The 23,207-nt window shown below is 40.1% G+C and overlaps 1 protein-coding gene across 17 annotated transcripts in view; it reads right to left on the bottom strand.

Annotated features, from left to right (window-relative positions):
• CLASP1 (cytoplasmic linker associated protein 1) overlaps window positions 1–23,207 on the bottom strand; it is a 170,504-nt gene that overhangs the window by 68,481 nt on the left and 78,816 nt on the right. For 15 of the 17 annotated variants that reach the window (XM_058839247.1, XM_058839248.1, XM_058839253.1 and 12 more), the window contains exons 9-20: window positions 21,754–21,906; window positions 20,736–20,809; window positions 20,000–20,092; window positions 18,517–18,662; window positions 17,648–17,783; window positions 16,857–16,927; window positions 15,840–15,899; window positions 15,053–15,130; window positions 13,032–13,199; window positions 12,210–12,259; window positions 10,873–11,043; window positions 2,013–2,120 (exon numbers count right to left, since the gene is read on the bottom strand). In XM_058839247.1, coding sequence (XP_058695230.1) covers window positions 2,013–2,120; window positions 10,873–11,043; window positions 12,210–12,259; window positions 13,032–13,199; window positions 15,053–15,130; window positions 15,840–15,899; window positions 16,857–16,927; window positions 17,648–17,783; window positions 18,517–18,662; window positions 20,000–20,092; window positions 20,736–20,809; window positions 21,754–21,906 — 1,308 coding nt within the window. The remainder of the gene's footprint in view (window positions 1–2,012; window positions 2,121–10,872; window positions 11,044–12,209; window positions 12,260–13,031; window positions 13,200–15,052; window positions 15,131–15,839; window positions 15,900–16,856; window positions 16,928–17,647; window positions 17,784–18,516; window positions 18,663–19,999; window positions 20,093–20,735; window positions 20,810–21,753; window positions 21,907–23,207) is intronic. The other 2 variants (XM_058839249.1, XM_058839259.1) reach the window with 2 other exon arrangements.

Below are 23,207 nucleotides of genomic sequence, written 5' to 3'. Positions count from 1 at the left end.
CAACTCTATTAGTCTCATGAACAATACCATAGCACATGTATAAACTTACTTGCCCCCTCCAATTTCTTGGCCAGAGCTATTCTGAGCCAATCAAATATAGTCCAATACTGTACATGGTGCCAGCTCCATTCTCCCCACCCCAAAGTGACAGGTGTCAGTCTTCCACACAGCACCATGACCTAAAAGCCATCTCACTGGTGTCAGCAGGGGCATACTCAAGTGACTGAGAGAATAATTCAGCCCCTGGGATTTGAGCTGCAGCAGTGAGACAGCTTTGACATCAGAACACATGCTTACCATGTCTGACTAGGGGGAGAAAGCAAAATCACCTGCCATACACATTTTGATTTATGACTTCAAGAAAACGCTTTTTTAAGTCTTACAGTTAGGAGAGAATGAGGAAAGCTAAAAGCTTAGCAGTTAAAAAATGTGAAGGAAATAATGTGAAAAAGCAAGAAAGGGAAAATGTTTCTTACCACCAGCAGGATTAGCTGATCTGGATCCTTGATTATGAGGGCAGACCAAGGGACAGGCAAAAAGTGGATTAAAAGACAGCAAGACAATACAGCGTTCAGCATGCGGTTTGTGCTGTACACGATACAGACAGATTCATTTACAAACATGTCACTCCTAAAGCCTCTGCAGAGTGCAGTGAGTTAATGTGCAGATGGCAACTAAACTTCCCAGGGTTGACCAACTTCTCAGCAAAATGTCAACCAAGACACCAAGACCCAAGTTCTGCTCTAAACTGCATCCCAACACAGTCTGAGAAATTACAATATGGTTATCCATGGTGTGGGCATGGAGAATTTGGTCTTGTGACTGACTCACTACATTTGAATTTGTAAATTATCCCATGCAACACTTGGTTTAAGGATAAAGATCACATCTGGTTGGGCTAGGCTGGAAACTCAGCAAACTAGACCAAGGCAGCAGGTCCAGACATGATCATCCTAAATCTTCTATAATCTTATAAATAGATTCTATAGAAAAATTAGGTCCATAATCTTTGAAACCTTTAAAGAATAACTATTTTTAAAACACTTCTAAGACTTATCTCATCTGGTATAACTGCTTTCTCACCAAACTAAGTTTAGAGGAAAAAAGGTCACTTCTGGCTTTGGATCAGTTCTAGGTTCCACACTGAAGAAATCAATTTACATTAGCATCCCAAAGCCCAAATATATCCTTATTACCTCCGTGTAAAGATTTCCATTTGTCCCCATGCTTAATATACTATTTTCTTCTGCAGTTCTCCTAGCCTAACACAAGTCTACAAACTGCTTTTTCATCCCTCCAGCATGACAGAGCAAAGCAATGAAAGAATGAACAGAGAAGGGCTTTCAAATAGGGGTACAAAGCAAGACAAGTCCTCAGAACAGACAGGTCCTTTCACAAACCAAATTTCCTATGGACAATGCTGAAAGTCCTCATAACAGGGAGTTCCTTTTTAAAGCCTGAGTGACAAAATTCTCCTCAGATACACATGACAAATATGCAGCAGCACCATATGTGTGGCTTTTAGGAGAAAACTATGCCTTGCCAGGAAGCCAGAGAGCACAGATGTGTCATGTGAATCAAAGCAGAACCCTTTTTCCCATATCTACACAAAATAGGTGATGTTCTATTTTCAACTGATGCCAAACCCCATTAATTTTAGACAGCTCACATGTTCACACATACAGAAATAGTCTAACATAAGCAGGAGAGGCTTGGCAGGGGCAAGCAGTCAGCTACAGGCACAAGGGGTGTCTCAGCAAGACACAGTGCCAGTTATTTAGAGCTACACATCAGCGACATGAAATTCTGCTGCACAGCTGGTAAAAAAAGGCCACAACTAAGCACTGGGATTTGGGGCCCTGTTTGTCAGCAGGAGCACACACTGGCTAGGTGAGGAGCTGTTTTATTACATGTCCAAAGTGAGCCCAATTCTCTGGTGGTGCTACTGCAATTCAAGAGAAACACATTAATAACTCTTTGTTCTGCTCCCCCAGGAATAAAGTGATTCTTACGCTGGGACTGGGAAACTACTTTAGCCCGGCTGCGGCCTCGAGTATCAGCAGGCGTTGAGGTGACACTTGTGGCACTGCCAGAGCTCTGTCTCCTGGTGCGAATCCGACCTGCAGGAATGCAAAGACAATCAGACTGTTAACAAGTTTCTTACAAAGGCAGCAACACTAAACACACAATTACCCAGGGTATAAAATAAGTTACTGGGAGAGGTAACACCTTTTATTAGGCTGGCTGAGATGCAGGGGAGGGAGTGGAAGCAGCCACAGCCCATAGTCCAAAAACTACTTTGCTTTCTTTAATGCTATCAGCCAGCTTAATTAAAAAATATTACCTCTCTATAGCCTTTGCTCCTGTTCTATAGTAGCTTCTTTACAAAGGATCAACAACAAAAAATTTCAAGTTTCCTAAATGCAGCTTCCTGTATCAAATAATTACTTTCTGACAAGGTGATCACCCTTTCAGAGACAGGTGTGACAGATCCCCTCCCAAATTCCATCGCTGGGATTTCCAACTAGCTGTCTGGCACTTTATATCCTGCTCCACCTGTGCAGGCTGGCATGCACTCCTCTGATAGTTTGTCAACACAGTCAGATCACACTTTTATTCGAGGCTCATTGAATTTTCCCTGCTGTTTACAGGTCCCTCATATTTATCCAGAGATCAGTGCAACTTTACTTGTAATAGAGAGCCCTATTTACATAATCAGTGCTGAGGAAAACAGGTTCTGTGTGCCTTCTCTTTATTTCAGCAGAGAATGGATATAAAGTCTCAAAGTGTTCTCAGTCCCTGTTCTGTCCTTTCCTCATGGAAAAGCCACAGAAATTTGAGCTAGGAAAGCTTACAGGGTCATCAGTTCATCCCCTTCCTGGGGCAGGGTTGTTTCCTACAAAATGTTCTTTCCAGTGCTAAGCTTCAATTATCTGTCTCTAGTTAATGGGAAAGAAATGATAATTAAGAGTAACACAAAGAAAGCCTCCATCAATACTTTTCAACACGTAAGATCTTAGCCAAATCTGAAGTTTTTTTCTCAGGACTCATGCCAGTGCTATCCTGCATTCAGAGGATGATTTCAAGTTTCAGGCACATTAATGAAAGGAAAAAGCCCACAGCAGGTAAAAGTAGTCTAAACAACTGCACCCACTGGTTATAAACACTCATCTCCTGCCCTCTGTCTCCACCATAAGCATACAGAGAAATATGAACAGGGAGACACACACTTCCCACCCAAAAAACCCCACTTCACATAAGGCACACATGCAGGACAAGACAATGGCAAGCAGCCCAGACGGAGCGATTGGGAGCTGTTTCTTCTCTGAGCTCTCAAAATATACATAACAGGGTCTGAAAGCTTCTGCTAGACACAAAGTGACAAGGAGATGCCTAACTTTGAGAAGAAAGGGCAAATTTGTTTGCAAGGGAAAAAGCCGACAAGACGGTTCTACTTCAAACTTTCCACCAGCATCTAGTTTTAAAACAGCTCAGCAGGCAAAGTAGAGGTATGTACATTCAAACAATCCTTTATAGATGAGACACAGAAGGAATCATCAGCATAAAACTGGGAAAACACAAACAAAACTTTTTAACCACTGGCTCAACTGAACAAGCTCTGAGCACACCCATGTGTTTAATAGCCGTAAGACTGGCTGCTGATGGCTGCAGACTCCTCTGCTCTAGGGCATTCTTGCCCCTTACAAAGGGTCAGCCTGATACACCGCCAGAGACAGCTTAAGGCTCTCCATCAGCCACATCCCATCCCATGCCAGTGCCCATCCCATCCCAGGCACAGATACACACAGATGAGCAGAGCCACTCTGTCACTTGTTAATGAGCATGGATCCAAAGCCTGACACAGGCTCCAAGGCAGGCAGACATCGTGCTCCTCTCTAAAGCCTCAAAGCTTCCCTTCATTTCTATCAAGAAAGCATCACTGTAAGACAAGAATTTAAACCTGACCAATCTTGGGAATCAGTAATGGAATTCATTTACATCCTTCCAGATGACCAATGGGAGGCCTTGGCATTGCAAGAAGTCCTAGGGGGGAAGTCAAGCTGAAATTCAACACTACACACACAGCACTGGAAGAGTACAGTACTGGAAGACAACGTTTAGTGATGTGCATAGGCCAAGAATGGGTGAGAAGGGACTGATGCCCCCTCCTCTTACACAACCACCACTTAAGATCCTCAAAATTTCCTGGTTTTTTTTGCATCTACAAAAGATTTTTTTTTTTCCTTGCATCTTCATCAGTAGGTGACTAAGAAGGGGAAAACTGGGATAGCATGAGTGACTTTTCCAACTTAAGAAATACAAACCCTAAAATAATATATAAAGTGAAACTGAAATTAGTTTCTGAAACCAATTCTAGAGGTTTTAAAAATAAAACAGAACTAACACAAACTTAATTAACACGTGATTATCAGCAGGATTGGAAAAGAGAACTCGGCCCCATTTTGAAACCCCCAAGGGCTGGTGGACAGATTCCTACCAACTTCAGCAGTTTCTGAATGAATGAAAGAATGAATGCCCAGGAACAAAATTCTGCTTCCTTTTGGACTGGTGGATTTGCACACTGATTTAGGCCCATTGGGTGTCAGAGAGAACAGTGTGAGAAGTTGTTCTTCCACAGAAGGAACATAGTCCCAGTAATTATACAGATTTTCTCATCCTTTAAAAAATGATGACAAACATTTGAACTAACATTACACAGAGTTGTGTTGTGCAAATGGATTTTTTTAGTATATATTATACCAAGTACAGCATGCATGTACAGTAGTTAATCCACACAACACAAATGTGTCTTGTACGTTCCCCTAGGAGTTTCATTTGCAAACAAGAATCTGCACTCATTTCCAAGACTTATTTGCAGATTGGACTATGTGTGTGGCTTTATCATTCTAACCCAGACAGAAAAAACTAATTTCAAGCAGGGCTGGAAATAAAATATCAAGTAAATTATTTACTTTTTTGTTGTTTTTAAATTCAAGTAAACACCTCCCCTCCCAAAACTTCTTTGCTTTTAAGTGGGTTTGTCTCTATATCTAGCTCAAACTACAGATGTAGCAATCCATATTTCATAACCATTACTTTTCTGCTGCTTTTAAAAACATTGCTGCATCCTAACAACAACAGCACAGCAAAGGAACAGAAAAAGACTGCCCCAACTAGTTTCCAAAAACCATGAAAGTATTTTCATTAAAAAGCCCTTGACCTAAATTTGACATGTGACACACTGCTATTGGTAGAGAAAAGATTTTGAAAGATTCCATATAAATGCATTGTGTTAAGAAACCATTACTGGATTTTTATGAGGTTTTGGTTTTATTTTTGAAGTTACTGTCATCTTTACAACAACAGTTCAGAATCAACCCTGAAATGTCTAACAAATGCCTAAACCTAGAAAGGTTGTTTTGCTTAGTTTTCAGAAAAGGAACAAATTAAGGAAGATTCTGTGGTAACATCTGTGCTTCACAAGAGGCTTCACCTGGCAGGTTGAGCCCTCTGGGTGGATGCTGCAGCATCCCCATCCCCAGCACTCAGAACAGTCATAGGCTTTTTGTGACACTCAGTCTGCATATTACACTGAAGAAAATAGTTTCCAAATAGTCTAAAAAATGGTATTAACAGCTCCACAACTCATTTTAATCAATTCCATACTGTGAATTGGGACACCTAAAACCACACAAGTTATACACAGGCACAATGGGGATGGCACTGGAATGATGATGGTCTCTCCAAGGATCAGGTTAATGCATTTAGGTTACCCAACACTGGGGTTTTTGCCCTACTTGGAGAAAAACATTCCTGAAACAGCCTCTAGCCCTAGCTGTATCACTGCTAAATAACACATGGACCTGGGAGACACACAGAGATCAATTAAAAACATGCTTTATAGATAATACATAAAAAACTTTTTACCAGAATGGTTTCCATGCGTATTTAGCACTTCTCCAACATTAGAAAGACCTGACTCTGCACCATGACTTTCCCTGAGAGGCACTTGATCCTTACTGGAAACCATCAAGCTGTGCTGCCTCTAGGCTTTACATGAGATCTCCCTCCAAAGCAGAGGCCTCAGTGAACAGTCCACTTTGCCCTACACAAACAAGCACAGCCAAATGAGCTCAGCACTTTGCAAACAGATGGAGCAAGCAAAATAAGAAACCTACTACGTGAGCAGTTCCATGTAAAGTACCACTGTCAGTCATTACTTTGAATCAAGACTCACCCTTAAGGACAAGGGAGAGCTTTAAGGCAGATTAGAAAACAGAAATAGCAATTTCTTTAAACTTGTGTTACTTTCAAAGCCTTTGATAATGCATTCAAGGTGTCTACCTGAGCCTAAGTTATCTGAAAACTAACAAATCCCATTTTACTGACTTTCTGGTGAATACTAGAAACTATTAAAAATTGTGACACTGGCTGCAAACCACTGATTTTGTTCTGAATTTGACAGTCGCAGGTCAAATCAGCATTTATGCTTTCCCTTTTGGAGAAAGGCTTTGTCTGAAGGGTTTGACTTTATGCTTGCTCTGAAAAAAGTAACACAAATGCTCTAAGCCATTCTAATTAAAGTCAGCATTATGCACCCTTTTAAAATACTATTTGAAAAGCTGTTTCATGAGAAAGTAAGCAGAAACTTTTCTAAAGTTTCCTTTTAATCAGGTATAACAAACATGGCACAAGTGCACCTCCCTAGCACTAGCTGTGAAGATCAGGACTGTAAAGGTTTATCTCTTTTGAGCTTTCTGTGTGTAAAGCCCTTAATGCAGTTCAAAAGATCCCCATACATGAAGGGTCTGGGCAATCAAGCCACATCTGTGCACTGCATCAAGATCTGCACAAACCTCACTCGTATACAGACTCACCTACCTTTCCACAAGGAAATGAATTTCTACAGCATTTGCCAATGCTTGGGATGCCACAACTTAATACCAAAGGACTCAGCTCTTGATTTGTATTCTTGCCACCAGCATCACCTACCCTATCTTGCTCCTTTGTTTGAGCTGCCTGACTCCAAACCAAACCATGAGGAGAACCAAGGGCAAAGGAGATGGGAACTGCCAAGTTCACACAATGCTGGCTCCCTGCTCAGGGGAATGAGCAGAATTTTACAATGCAGCTACAGAAAGCCATGATGGGAACCAGACTGCAGATTTAATGTCAAGCTGAACCACACAAAAAGACACAGGAATTTTCTCTTATTGGTGACTTGTAAAAAAAACAAAAGCCAGAGGAGAACAACTGTAGATGATATTTCTGCTTTATGTTCTGTTTCCTTCTGTTTCCAGAGCAAGAGGACGTTTTTGTCTACCCCCACCCTCTTAATTTCTACATTTATGTCAAGAATACAAAGTTTTATCTTCCCTGTAGTTCCTGACTCAACCTGCAAGATCACAGAGTTGGCAGAAGACCTTACTCAGCTTCATTATTCAGGGAAGGACACATTCAGTCCTGAATAAAGGGTTTTTTTCCCTGAACTATCTCAAAGGAAAAAGATGAAGAGTTTCAAACAGCAATTAAACTCATTCTTGAAGTACTCTGGCTATAGTGTACTGTGTAGTTTTAATTCTCCCTGATCTTCCTCCTCAAAAAAGTGACAATCCTACAGCAAAAAGAAGGTATAAGACTTGGTATATAAAACTTAGGGGATAGCAAACTCAATTTCTGAAAGTTCATCTCAATCTTTCCTGCCCCAAGCAACTTGCTGGTTTCTATTACAGATTTTAACCAAAGCCAATCTGCTCCAAATGTAACTGAATTGAAAACAGTAACCAAATAAAACCCCTACCCTTTTGCATCATGACAATAAAGTATTTAATAAACTAAAAATAAAGGTATTCCACAGGATAACTGCTGTAACAAGCCTCTGCAAACATTATTATAGCCAAGGAGAGGATTGAAAGCTGCATATGGTATTTTATATAAAACATTAAACCTTGAACACTTCAAATGTAGGCCAAAAATTGATAGGTTTGAGAACTAAGATGAAAGAAAAGAGTCAACAATTAAAAAAAAAAAAAAAAAAAGGCAGAAGAAAAAAGATCAATTATTACAACAACTTGGAATTTTCACCTAACTCAGGACTGATTTAGAAATACAGGTCTCAGGCCAACTTCATATTCTTTATCACTGACAGATCACAAAGCACTAATATCCTGCTCAAGATGCAAAGGAGAGGTCAGCTCATCTCTCAACACTAAGTACCATTTCCAAAAATGGTACAGACCTTTTCCTCCAAATAATAAATCAATGCATCACTAATAGTAAGAAAAATAACACAGATGTCACAACAGCACAGTGGCACTTCTCGGACCACCACATCCAAATACAAGCAGCCATCAAAGATACAAACACAGTCCCACATGACAGTAATAGATCCCTTGAAAAGAGATTCACATTGGGGAATAAAAAAAAAGCTTTGCTGGAGAGTGTGGTATCTTCATTCTGTGTAGAAAACATTCTTGTTTTCAACTCCTGTCTACCTCAGAAAAAGTGATTTCCCAGTGATCTTTTTTTGCTGAAGAAATAAGAAATAAAGAACAAGTTTTGACAACAGGCCAAAAAACAGACTGGGATCCTTCCCAAACTAGCAGGCTCAGTGTTCTAGTAAAAAAAGCTTTTCCTCCAACTGTCTTTGGTGTAAGGCATCTCACTCAGACACTTAACAATAAAAAGAGAGAGGTCAGGTTTAAAGAGGCTGACTAAACATTCCTTCCCTAGAGATCATTGTTTACTGTCCTCATTTTTCTGCCATGTGATCATCTCATTCAATTCTCTCACTGCCCAGTCTCTTCCCGAAAGCATTTGGCAGTTGTGACCTGAGCTTTGGGTGGAAAAACACAGCAAAACTTTACACATCAAGGAGAAAAGAAATCACAAGCCTTGTGTTGTTTGGGAGTTTTTTTTGTTTTAGTTGAGTTTTTTTTTAGTCTATATACATGTCACCTTCACCCAAAAGCAGTGCTTTAAATAGAGAAACCCATGTAACAACTTAGTGACCAGAGTCATAAAAGCAGACTAATGGTTATCAGCAGGGAGGAGCTCAAAGAGAAAGTGAGGAATACCCCATGGCATTAAAATGAGCAGGACAACCATGCAACACTTCATGCAGGTCACCAGTGAACATGGATGAGAACCAGGTAACACTTTGAGAACAGAGACCAGGTAGGGTAGTACGACTGTGGACACACCTCAGTTACACAGAGAGACTGCTTACCCTCGGCTTTACTGGTAGTACCATCTTTAGGCAAATTAAAGAAAAGTAAGGACAGGGTTAATAGGGAAAAATCAGTAACATCAACAGAAGTGGGCACTATATATTAGCTACATAAATATGCAAAAAAATTAATACAATTAAAGAAATTAAAAAAGTTGGATTGAGCAACAAATCAAACCTTGATGTATCAGAAGAAAACACTTGCAGGTTTTCCCTCCTGCAACAACCAATCTTTGGCCAACTCCATTTTCGTTGTTTGCCTCACCATCTCTCTCATGGGAATTTGCAGGTGATAAATGTCCCTACTAGCTAAAAAGGAAAGCAGGAACCTTCAGGAGCAGCCATGTTTGCATCATTTAAGAGTGAATTTGCTACTTTTCTCCTAGAGCCTGGTTAAAGAACAAGACTGACACTGGATTCAGTCTCTACGCTTCAAGGATCAAGCCAGTTTTAAGTAGATACTTCCTCCCTCTTCCTTCTTCCTCGTGACATAAGACTGTTAGAAGTCAGTTTAGCCACTGAAGCCAGAGTGAAGCCCATCATGTGATCAACTTCACACTCTGTAATTGCACTTCCACTGCAATGTATCTGAATCTTGAACCAAGTATGAACAATTTAAATAAGAATAAGAATTCAATTTCTGAACTGAATACAACCAACACATCTAAGCCAGGGTAAAACATTTCAGATATGAAAGAAACCTGTCTGAAAAAGGAATCCGTAAAAAACATCCCTATATAATTCACCACTCACTTTTTAACAGGTTAAAGAGCAAGTGCCCTACATAAAAAGAAACTCCTCAACCAACTCAAGTGAAGACAATATACATAGCTTAAATTAAGAGTACAGACCCCTGAGTTTCTTCCCTGTTGTAAAGGTAAATCGATGCCAAGTCTGGGATTAGATTAGTGTGAAACCAGCAGAATGAGAAATGAGCTCAGATGATCAGCTCTGCTCACAACTGAGATGAAGCTCAGTAAGTACAGTGTCAATCACTGCCTTGCATTTCCTCCTCTGTGACTCCTTTGATGACAGCTCCAGGAGAGAAAGATCCAATGCAAAGTTTAAGAAAACCTGAGACACCTGAAGGCGATATACAATGCTCTGAGAAAATAATGTGACATGTGGCTATAATCCAGAGAGTCAGCATGAGGAACAGATACTTATATCCTGCGTGATGACATGGCAAGGCCAGCCTCCTCTTTGCTTCTCTATCTTTCTTCTTTGTGAAACAGAAAGGGAGCAAACTCAACTAAGATGTACTATTCAAAGCATAAAACAATTCATGGAAAACCAGTTTCAGGAAAGTAGGGAAGGAAAAGGAGGAAAAGAGACAGGGGAACATGTGAAAAGGAATTGAGTAGCACTGTCCTCAGCAATGTCCCAGAACCATAATATGTTCTGCTTTTTTCCCCAGAAAGAAGAGTGAGACGCAGATTATTACATAATTCAAAACTGTTGCTTCAAGTCACTTCTGTTGTATTTTTTTTTTCTTAATCCCAAAGGGCAAGAGATCACACACTGATCCTGGAGAACTATCTCAGAGGCACGTTCTTCTAGTCAGTTTATTATTCCAATAAAACTGCGAGGCACCTTCTGCTACTAAAGAATGCTAACTGCCAGAGTAGAACATGTAGATTTACCTAGTGATGCGTATGACCCTGGGGGCAAGGCTGCAGCAGAACTGAAGGGGGTGGATGCTCCAGAAGACGTCACTTTTGACTTGGCACTAGCTGCTGCATTCACATCGACGTCACTGCGGGATCGCTGCAGAGATCCTGGTGTTGACACAGATTTTGTACTTACTGTAGATGCTGCAGATGGGAGTGGGAGATCCAGAATAAAGAAGATTAATTTTTTGAGCTGTGTGCTTCAAAGAGCCTGACAAGCAGTTTAAAGTACTATTTTTAACACTCCCTGATGGCACTGAAATACCTCAACTAAGAATGCTTTATCAGGGTAATGTGGGCTTCCCCACACTGCCTGCAAAGATATTTCATCAATGCTGCCCTGATGCTACCTCTAAGAATTTTATCAAGTTCTAAAAGCCTAAATGATAAGATAAAAAAGGCTGTCAGGCCAGTAAAAAGAAACTTCTAACAGAATCTAGATGGGAAAGTTCAACCACAGTACCCATCACTGGCTTGTGAGAGTTGCTGGCCGAAACAGACCGGCAGGTCCTTCAGTCCAGGTTCTAATAACTTCCTTCCCAACACCTCATCTTCTCATGAGGATCGCTGCTCCCATCACTTGTTGATGCTCACCCTCTTAAGCATGAAGCTTGACTACTCAGCTGCAAGCAAACATGCATTTGTGTGCACAGTCAAGTAGGTTACACAAGAACATCTCCTTGAATCAAAGGTCTCAGTAAGGTGTAGTTACAGACAAACCAGCCAGAACCCAACCTTGGTCAGGTGTAAAAGGCAGCTTATCATTTACCAACAAAGTTTTGTCTATTATACTCTATAATAAAATGTATTATTTAGATTATTGTATACATTTACTTAGGACAGAAAAGCTGTACCTAAATATTCCATCTGACAAGTAGCAATAAGATGGAATTTAACACTGTAGGACTTGTGTGCAGACACCTCTAGTAAGTGCAGAAACCACAGAGAATAAATAACAAAAACTGTAAAACTGAAGGCACTCTTAGACTATGTAACTGCATGTCTTAGCATCAGCAGCAGTTTATTCAAGCTACTATAAAGCCAAACATACCTTGGCTACAATTTTCAAGGCTTTTAGGCTTCCCTTCAGGTGTAAGAAATTACTGATTTACTAACTTCTTTTAAAAGCATTATTTTATCAGTAGCTGATGCACAGAATATGGTGTAAAACCCTGAAGTGATTAAAATTTTTTACATCCTAAGCTGCCATTTTAGGGAGCAGTAAACAGTGATCGAAGTTGGTTTTTGCGTATCACAATGTCACACTTCCTCAGCAACACCTGAGCACATTTTTCAACTCCTGTTCTCACCTCTTGATGTTGTACTTCCAGTAGGACTTCTTTTGGCAGACAGTGGACGGCTGGAAGTTAATACAAATACTTACTGAAACAAAACTTGTATTTCAGTTATCAAGAGCAGTACAATTCTGTTCCCTCAAAACACAATTAAATTAACAGGAAATTATTTATATGCAGGAATAAACTACTAAAGCTTGTTGTTTATGAACAAATACAGCACCACCATGAAATTATTTATAAAAACATTAAGAAATAACTTAGTACATTATTTACAAAAACAGATTCTTTAAGAACACTTTTTGCAGATTTAAAAAGTTACACCAGTAAGTTATGGATGTTTTTCATATGGGTCTTACACTTAAATCACAGATATTTGGAGGCTAAATTGACTGTATATCTGAGAGTAGCTAAAATATATACATTCAACATAAGAATTATATATTGACTCTGCAGTTACAACTCAAGTTTAATTTAATCATTTTTTTCTTTTGTCTGGAAAGAGACAGACTTACACCTCTACGATTAATGCTAAAGGCAGAACTTTAATCTAAGCACTGTTTCAAGCACCTGAAGGGAATAACTAACGGTATCTGCTGAGCACAAATAGTTTCCTAGAAAATTATTTATTGAGTCCATCTAATAATTATATTTTAAAGCCAGTACAGGGTTTTGTTGTTCACACAGTGTTATATATAAATCAACCAATCAATTTTGGAGTAACCAAGTGTAGAGTCCAAATGATGAGACAAAGCAACGTGATGGCTCCCTTCAATTCAATGGAGCTGCCTATCAGCAATTGTTTAAATGGAGAAGTAGTGACACAGAAAACCTTACTTGAGACTCTCCTGGGAGCTGGAGGAGGAGCGATCCGACTGCGGCAAGGACACGATGCTGTCAGAGTTCTTCAAATGGGACTGCAGGGCCTTCTGGTAGGAAGACTCCAAGGTGTGGTACAAATGCTCTGCCTCTCGGCTGAAGTGACTGTGGAAACCCCAGTAGCACCTGGAAAAGACACGCAGCGCTGTGAACACACCCTTGTCATGTTTTAGGGGACTGTGACACAAAGGTACAGCCAGAGCCCTTCTCACTATTCCCATTAGTGGGCTCATTAGCCCAGTCATTTCAAGCACCTACTGCCCTGACACATTTAAGACAAGCAGCTTTTTCAACCATTGTATTGCTCAAACAGCTGCACAAAAGACAAACCAAATGAAAGAACCATTTGGTGCATTTGTTGTAAAAAAAGGAGTAGCCAACAAAGCTGTATTAGGGAAGAAACCCTCACCCCTCCAGCTGTCTGCTGTACATGGGAGACTACAGGCCTACCAGACTGACACTAGTTTGGGACTGGGTGTGCAGTAGCTATTTCAAAAACATGCCAAAGGCAGAACACACATGAATGGGCCTGATTCAGGAAAGCACCAGCTGTTGCTTTCTTCCTTAAGTTTGACCAACAGCTCTCAAAGAATGCTGCAGAGACATGTCTCTGTACTGAGTTGAGGATGCTGCCTGTCTTTTGGGGAAAAAAAAACAAAACAAAAACGAAAACAAGGAAAAGGAAAAGGAAAGAGATGCTCACACGGACTTCAAATCAGTGCCATGATGAAAATAAAAGAGCATTTAGGATGAGGGAAGAATTCCTCTATGGTCCAAACCTCCTGGCTGATGGCTAAACACCATTCACTCTTGGGGCACAAAGGAGATGAAGACTCTCGGTACTTTTCAGAGAGCAACTAACGGACAGTTTAAGAGTAAGATCATTAGCTCAAGTGAATCAAGAATTGTTTGTGTGTGACAGCCAGTCCTCAGAGAAGCCACATGCATTCTCACATCACAAGAAGAAAACAAATTTCTGTCTTGCAATCAGCCACACTGCTATTTAATAAACATGGGGAGAGAGAATTAAGCATGCTTTCTAAAGTCCTATGCCATTCTCCTTGCTGTCTATTCAGCTTAAATAGTCACCTGCTGTGAAGTCTCAGTGACTACTGTAATTTTCAGTGATGGACATGCTGCCTTTGAAAAGGATTTAAGCAGTCCTACTGTGAAACATCACTGCTTAAAACACAGCATTTAGATTAATAAAATTTATTGTTCATTGTTTTCACATTTTACATCATCCTCCTTCTGCAGAAAAACATTCCTGTAGTGTTCTGCTCAGAAGAGCATGATCCTGGTACACCAGCATACTACCACAAGTATGATCATATTAATGGAAATGTGTAAGATCTTCAAAAGAATAAAATTAATTGCAAATACTAAAATTTCCTATACATACATATTTATTTTTTTTCAGTTTCATAAAATACTACCTTAATTTAGGATACCATTTAGCAGTGTACTAGGCACAAGGTCTTTTATCTCAAGAGTAGCGAATAACAATAGAATATGCTACTTCAGTGGGATGGGACCTGTAAGAAACATCTAGTCCAGCTGCCTGGACAATTCAGAGCTGACCAAAAGTTAAAACTCCATTGTTAAGGACACTGTCCAAGTGCCCCTGAAACAGGTTTGGGGCATTGACCTCCTCTCTAGGAACCTTGTTCCAGTGGGTGATCCCCTCTCTTGGTAGAGAAATGCTTCCTGATGTCCAGCCAGAAGTTCCCCTGGCAGGGTTTTAAAGCATTGCCATGTGTCTATCGCCAGGAAGAAAGGACCAGCACCTCCCTCTGTTTCCTCTCCTCAGGAAACCGTACAGAATGGTCACCCCACAGCCCCTCTTTCTTCCACCAGCTGGGAAGCCAGAAGAATTTATCTTGACTGGATTTTTGTCTCAACCATGCAATACCACTAACTCACAAAACAGGGGCAAAGTAGGGGAGGAAGAAGAGACACTAACAACAGCTTCCACTTACTTTCTTGCCTCTATCCTGGCTTCAGAGTCTGCATCATGAATTCCCTTCTTTATAGTTTCAGCTAACACTGATATGTGTCTGAAATAAGAAAGAAAATATTATCCAGCAGTTCAGAAAGATATCCCACACTTATAAACAAATGACTAATTTGATTTTGCCTTGGTTTCTGAAAACAAACAGTTCACCACATCCTTTCATTTCCATCAAGGATCTTTTGTGACCTTTACTTATTTATTCTTACAAGTCAGTTTTATTTCATCCACACTGCTGTCTAGGAAACAGCAAGCAGCATTCTTCATAGATCTTTGCTTAGCTATCCAAACCGCCTGGATTCATGAATAGACTCCTAAACCCTGAATAGTCTTGTGCAGTCTAGGGCTAAGAAAATTGTGTCCCAGTCTCTCCTCGCACAATTACTTCAACTGGTCACAAGTTTGAAGTAATATCAAAGTCTCAGAAGCTCCTGATAAGACATGCAGCAGACTTCACCTCATTATAGCACTTCCAGGTACAAAAGAGAAGAAAAAAAAAATTAAACCAAAATTACTGAGTTCAGGGATTTTTTTAGCCAGGTGTTCCAAGGCTGGCACAGGAGACATACCAAACTCTGATGGAACTACAGAACAAACGGTGTATCTATATATTTGGGTGGCAAAAACATCTCTACTACAGTTACCTAATATAACCTTCTTTCCTAAATGATCTTTTCTCCAGAATGATCCAGAAAATTATCTCCTTCTCCCCAGATAAGTAGGAGAGAACAAATCCATTTGTATTCAGAACTTACCTTTCTAAGGAGTGTGTTTGCCACTCCTGCAACAGCAAGTCTAAAAATTCAAAGCAGCGCCTGAGAGGAGAGAGAAGACATGCTGAGTTTAAGTTAATTGGGGCACACTGGCTTTGCATACCTGACTCTGAATAACAGCCATCTTTGCTTAGGAAGCTTTTTGGGCCATCAAAATTCAGTGTTGATCCCAATAAAAATATCCAACAGCTTAAAAAAAATTAATAAACAGTCTGAAGTATTAGTTGGAGGCAGCTTGCTAAAGAGAAGCCTGAAGAGATGGATTGTCATAAAACAATCCTAGAAGCTTCCTTTTTAATTTAACAGGATACAGGCCCAGAAGATTGACACTGATACTCTGTACCTGTTAGTCCAGGCTTCACACAGAAACCTCACAGTTAGCCTCACATGGGGCCAAACCCTTCTGACCTTAACCTCCCTTCCTCACTTCAGGAATCTTAAGGAACAAGTGTGCTGAAATGTGCTCAAAGTTTGTCACCAAATACAGCAACCACAAAGCCCTTCCTTCTGTCTAACCCTAAAAGAACCAGTTAAGGTATATGGAGGAAGCAAGAGTCTGCCAGTGAGGTAGTGGACTGAAGCACTTAAAATCTAAGTGCAGACAGGACCATTAGACCATTCAGTCCAACTTCCTTTCCAGACGATGCTTTCATATAAGACTGATTTACTGGCTCAAAGAAAACAAGTCACTGTAACAGCCAGCAGTGGGCAATAGGAACATGACTGTGAAAATGCCAAAATAATGTTATAACAACACGTAATGACAATTAGTTTAAAAACCATTTCTCCTTGTGGAAAAACGCCTTTTCCTCTCTGAAGTGATGCAGTTTATACAGAACAGCTGACTTTTAATTTGAACTCAAATCATGGAGATATATGAGATTCATGTTATAATAAGTGTGTTTTCAACTCTTTTCCCAAACAACAACAAATACATTCACATTTTCAGAAAGCACTTATTTACTAGTAGAAACCAGTAAATGCAAACTAAATTCTCACCTTCTAACTGCAACAGACTTGGAGGTACAATTACTGGTTATGATGGGTATTAACCGAGGGATGTGCGTGTGCTGGAAGAAAACAAGAACAGGAAGAAATCTTTACACAATTCCACAGAATGAAAGACTATCTCCTTCAGCCACCTGAGCTCAGTATACAGATCTTTATTGTTGCCCAGTTCTTAAAAACAGAACTGCTAGATAAAGGAACACTAACAGATATGCACAAATTTTTAATATTAAAAATATTTTACAATTTATCAGCTAAAATACCTTTAACAGACACTTGACTTTCTTCTATAATGACACTCTCTAGTGAGTCAAGGAGCTGGAATCACTGTGGGAAGATCTAAACTGCCAGTGGTGACAACTTGAGAGACATGAGGCTACCTACAGCTTAGCCAATGAATCACTAGGCAGAAGTCACCACTGTGAACTAACAGTTTTGAGAAGCAAGGACAGTCTGTGAGGCATTTTAGAGCATAATTAAGAGGATGAGTCTGTGTTGCAAGGATGGTCTAAAACCCTTTCAAAGAAAAATGTTTGCTCAGCTCTTAAAGGGATGGAAATATCTTGCCCTGCAAAACAAAACATTTCCCCAACAATTCTGGCAGAGCTTAACAAGCATCATCTGCACAAGGCTGCACAACATCTGAGACAGCCAAGCCCAGCACTATCAGAAAAGTAGATTAGGCACTTAATCTTATTTTCATTGCAGCAGCACTCATATTTCATCAGAAACACTGCAGTGTTCAGAAATTATAACACTGTTTTCTTTTGATGCATACTTACTCGAATGATTAATCTAACTGCTACAACACCAGAAGTGGCCATGACTTTGGCACTATTTGGAATTAGATTAAAAATTGTTGGCATGATGGCTTCTGCCCCATGGTCAAACTTGTTTCCCAGAACTGATGACAAATGTCTGAAAAACAGAATGAAGTCATGCTGGTAAGTGAGCTGAAGATAAAGCGCGTCAGACTTGTACAGAACATCTGACATAAGCACATCTGACATCTCAATCTTTGCAACTGTCACCTCCTTTCCAATTCCAAACGACAGATAACACCATGTTTCAAAAATAGTTCCTTTCCTTTCATTTCAAACTTGTGTCTTATATTCATCTGAACCCTAAGAAACAGTAAGGTCAGCATAAAATAAAGCAACTAGCACAGCTAAAAATTTATTATCAAACAAATGGGATCAAGGAGATAGAATATTTTTTGTTAGTTTATATTACAACTTCCCTGAAGCTCCCTATTTTGCCTTAATATGTACATATTTTAAAAAAAAAATGTCAGAAACACAGCAGCACTCTTTTTCTTGAGGTTTCACATAGGTAGACCATCAGATATAAAAACGAGCTCAATCCGAACCAGAACAAAACAAACATTTTCAGCTTTATTGTTTAATGCTTCCCTACTTGTGCATGAAGGCATGGCTTGCTTGTTCATTCTGTGTATCCCACACCAGCACTGTTTAGTACTCAGGAACACAGCTTGGCAGAATTACAGTTACTGACCTACATGAAACAGATGCAGAAAAATCACGTTCTACCTTTAACTAGCAGCACAAGCTACATCCTAATTGTGTTTTAACCAGCGTCTGTTCCTCTTCTTCTACATCATGTTTCAAACACACATAGAAAATAAACTTACCCCAACGTGATGCAAGCCTCTCGTACGACTTGAGACCGCAGGTCTTTAGCAGATAATTTAAATGCTCCATCCAAAAGTCTTAAGTGCTGGAAGAAGTTATCATATTCTGCAGCTCCAGCCAAAAGTAAGGAACGGATCTTTTTCAACTGTTAGGAGCATAAAAGAAAACAGTGACCATTAATGAGCAGCAAATGTAAGGACAATTATGTTCAGGACCAATACCTGGTTCCAGGTTTCTTGTGCAATTATTCATCAACATGAACTGATGAAATTGATTCTTGATGTCCAAGTAATTCTATTATTTCCTATCTTATATTCAACTCATGGTTAGTTAACAAACTAAGTACAATAAGCAAAACACCCTTGCTAACTTACAGAAATCCAGAAGTGTTGCATACAGCTACTCAAATTATATAGTTAATAACCCAAACAATATATTTTAAACCAAAATATTTTAAACATTCCCCTTTTTTCCCCTATTTACAGCAGTTTCTAATGTTGAGGCAATCTCACCTCTGACTCTTGTGTTAAAATGGTATCTAGACTTACAGGGCATGGTTCTCACCCAGGCCTGGGTAATACTGACTTATATTCAGAATGTGTCAATTGATTTCATTAAAACAGTTATCTGGCTCTAGCAGAAGTGGAACCCTGACCTCATCAAAATTGGAAATTTCCTATTAATACTACAGGGACCACCATCTCATCCTACAGACAATCCTCTGACACCTTCACAGGCCCTCCCGTGCACCAATGCATCTACACATGGCCTCAATTTCAGCTCCCTGTTACTCGGTACAGAAATAAAACTAAACAGAAGTAAGCTGAATTAGCCCAGTCTGCCTCTCAGATCTGTAATACAGGGTTTGACAGACAAGGCAAAGCTGCTACACATACTGGTGAAAGTCTACTGTGTAGACAAGACCATGCATCTATTTGTATCATGAAAACACAGCTCACCTCAGTAAATAATACTCAGTCTTGACATGCATATAGCATCCAATTTTCCACTTCCACACTTCCCACAGTCATATTTATTCAAAACTGAAGCGTGTACATTCCTGCTGAATTATTTTACACCTCCCTTTTGCAGGAGCATAAATAAGTTCTCTGTAAGCAAAGTAATTTTCTGCCTTATCAGGTAAGTTTTAAGATATTCTGAGTAAGACTTGATATTTTGATTTTAGCACTTACTAGCAAATTTCTAGCTTTGCACCTGGATTTGCCGCACAACTTCCAGTTCAATCTGATGCTGCCTCAACAGACTCTTGTTATCAAATAGCAGTTTCCCTCACAAATGCAGCTTAAATTCAGTCTCACAAGGAAACATTTCCCTCAAGTTTGGGGGAACATTACAGGTGCTCACCACTAAAACTACATTCCAGCCTTAGTCTGAGGTTCTACCCAAGCACCCTCAGTGGGATTAAGCTCAGTGTAGAAAAACATTCTATTACCAGAGATCCTATCTAAATTCACTACTTACCGCAGAAACTCTCTGTTCCCAGTCATGTTTATCATCTGATAGTATCTCTCTGATCTTGTTTATGGATTCCTCAAGATCCCGGCTGGAATAAATCTACAAATTGAAATACAGAGTAGCACTGTAATACAAGATTTACTCCATAAAATCAAATCACTTCCCAACTACATTCTTATGTCCTTTGCTCCTCAATGCTTAAACATCATGTGCTAGCCTTAGACACAACTGGCTTTGCATAATGCTCAGAATTTATACCCATTGTCTGCAACCAAAAATTCAGAAATTATCAGAAGATGATTAAAGGATCATATTTTATTATTTTACTATAGCTTCCTGCAGCTAGTAATGGCTGTAATAATCAAAACCTACAGAAGACCATGAGTGGACACATGTGCTGTTCAGCTGCCTCAAATATAAAGCTCCAGTGAAGGAGATGGGATACTTGATGCATCTCAGCTATCCAGCTGAATCAGCAAACATACATGGTCCAGTTGTCACACTCACAACAGCCATCCCTGAGACACAAGTCACCTTTACAGCTTTCAGTTCCCAGAGGGCTTCCCATAAACTACTGGCACACCCCACCATTTAAAACTTGCTTCCTTTCAACCTCTAACCTGCTCCCCCCTTAAAGATTTGCCAACACCACAATGAAGCACAATCTGTCAGTGATTAGCATGAGATACTATATCCACCTTCTACTTTTTAGTACAGCGTAGTTTAACAGGTAACTACTTACCTGAACTGTTGGGACATCTTCAAATGCCTTAATGAAGTCTTCTTCATCCACAGCACCTGCTCCCTCTTTGGCTGCTGACACACAAATAAAAAAGCCTTTTAAATCTTGTTATCAACAAGAGAATCAATTAAGAAACCACAAGCTACCAAGGCACTTAATCAGGAGAAAGTTCACTACCCATGCAGCCTGGGAATGCTGCAGATGTAATGAAAGCAGAGGCAGGGAAATTCAATGCCAGGCACTGGCGAGACATTCATGGCATCCTTCAACTCACAGGCACAGAGGGCAGATTAGGGAAGTCATTACAGTAGTCACTCAACAGTTAGGGGGCACAGTCTGAAAGATGAAAGGGAATACTTACTTTAATTATATGGGAGACTATTTTAAAGGATTTAATCCCATCTATAATAGATGAAGGTGGAGATCTGACAGGTGCACAAACAGACGAACGTTAAGGAAGATAAATAGTCTCTGGAATACTAATCAGATTAGAGACTGTCTGATATAGGGAACTTTCTCTCTTTCCCTAGGACACATATAGAATTAGAGCAACACGTAGAATTATTGCTAACATTCAGAATGACTGCTCAGTTTTCTTTCTGCACCTTTATTACCAGCAATGCCCAAAGGTCTTAGGAGAAAGCCAGTGTATCAGCTTTAGACTGCAAGGGCTGAAGTTTGGCATGTAGCTATAAGCAGTCTCAGTTCAGATAGAGCTGGAACTACAAAGGCAAAAATCTACACACTGGAGCACCCAATATGATTTACTCACAATTCACAGTTGCAACCACATAGGTGCAACCTTTCACAAAATGCAAAATAAATTATGGGGATGTAGTGATTGCTTGGAGATTCATCCTACCAGACTTCAGTTGTGACACGTGGAGAACGTAGACAGAATGACTGAATATGGAAAAATTTGTTACTGAATTCTGGGGGCCAGTTTGGAAGTGCTTGCAAGAAGCTCAATATGAACACTGTAAATACTTCACAGACACATCAATCTGTACAGGCTTACTTGAGGACTTGGAGCCCAGAGCTGCAGAGCCAAGTCTGCGGGTAGTGCTCATCCCAACTCTGCGTGAGTTTGCAGGGGCCTTTGAAGACGTAGAGGAGCTGGCTGAGGAAGGTCTGTTCCCATCCACGGAGTCTTCATCATCAAAAATTTTATCTGCCAAGAGACCACACTCAGCTGTAAGCCCAATGAAGTAAAGGGATGTCCCAAGGAACATGCCCGTGTTATGGCAAGCATGCTACATTTTTCTGCCTACTCTGCCAGTCCTCATCTCAGCAGTGTCCTCATGCTTAAAAATCCAGTTAGTTGTGAAATACCACCAGCTCAGTGAACCTAATATTTCACTACTGCAGATGAAAAGAATGAACTTGGAATCTACGGCAGAAAGATGCTAGTTCCAGATAATACTTGAGGCGTTGACAGTCTGCATGTCTCACATTTATGCCTCCAAGAGCTCTTTTAACATAGACTGTAGTGAAACTAAGACCACAAGCAAATGCAAGATCCAAGTGTGGAAGGGACAAGCAGCAGAGGCTGCCCTGCCCCACCAGCCAGCTGCTTGCACCAGACCAAGGATAAACAGCATCACCCAAGAAAGTTCACATGGCAACACCCACATTGTTGATGAACCACAGACCATTAATCACAGGGCCATCTGGAGGTACAAATCCCCTTTAACTCTTTAAACTAACACCAGAGATTCCTTATAAGGAAATACCAAAAATTTCCTCAAATACATAAAAACATAAATGTAAGGTGCATTAAACGTTATAGAACCTTCTGTGTACATTCAACTTTAGCCTCTACTACCAAACATGAACGTGAATTAACTAAAAATGAACTACAGCCTCTTTGAATCTCAGTCAAGGTCACTTCAATTCCAAAGGACTGCTTATATTGCAGTTTTACACAGATTAGCTAATTCACTTGAAAAAACAGCCTTAAGTTGAAAGGTGACAAAGTAGTTAGGCAGCTGATATAGATGGAACACGTAATTATCAAGGCGAGAAAGCCAGCTCAGCCCCCATCAGTCAGCTTCTCCACACGAACATTTCATTTAAGATTTGAGACCTTCTTCATGTCCGTCCCTCTCCAACAGCCCAAGGTACACATCCACTCTCCACCAGATTAGGAACATTTCCTTCACAATTTTCACTTGGCAAAAAGTCAAGCAGGTGCTTTAATCCATCCCTGCTCAGGAAAGCATCAGGGAACACCTAGTAACAAATACAGGCTCCTAGCTAGACACTAATGAGTGAAATTCAATATAGGCTGAGCTTTCTGAATGTAAAATAATAACCTGGTAACAGTTAGGCATAGGCATATTCTAGGGCAGGCAAAATTGTTCTCAGCTCAACCCCTTTCAGTTTTCTCTGACCTAAGTGGCACCGGCTTATTATCAGCTGGACAAGGGAGAACTGTCATGGATCATCTAAAAACCTACAAACCCCAGTTTT

This window comes from Poecile atricapillus, chromosome 5 (genome assembly GCF_030490865.1).
Source record: "Poecile atricapillus isolate bPoeAtr1 chromosome 5, bPoeAtr1.hap1, whole genome shotgun sequence".
NCBI classification, from domain to species: Eukaryota; Metazoa; Chordata; class Aves; order Passeriformes; family Paridae; genus Poecile; species Poecile atricapillus.
This window is presented reverse-complemented; position numbering and strand designations above follow the sequence as displayed.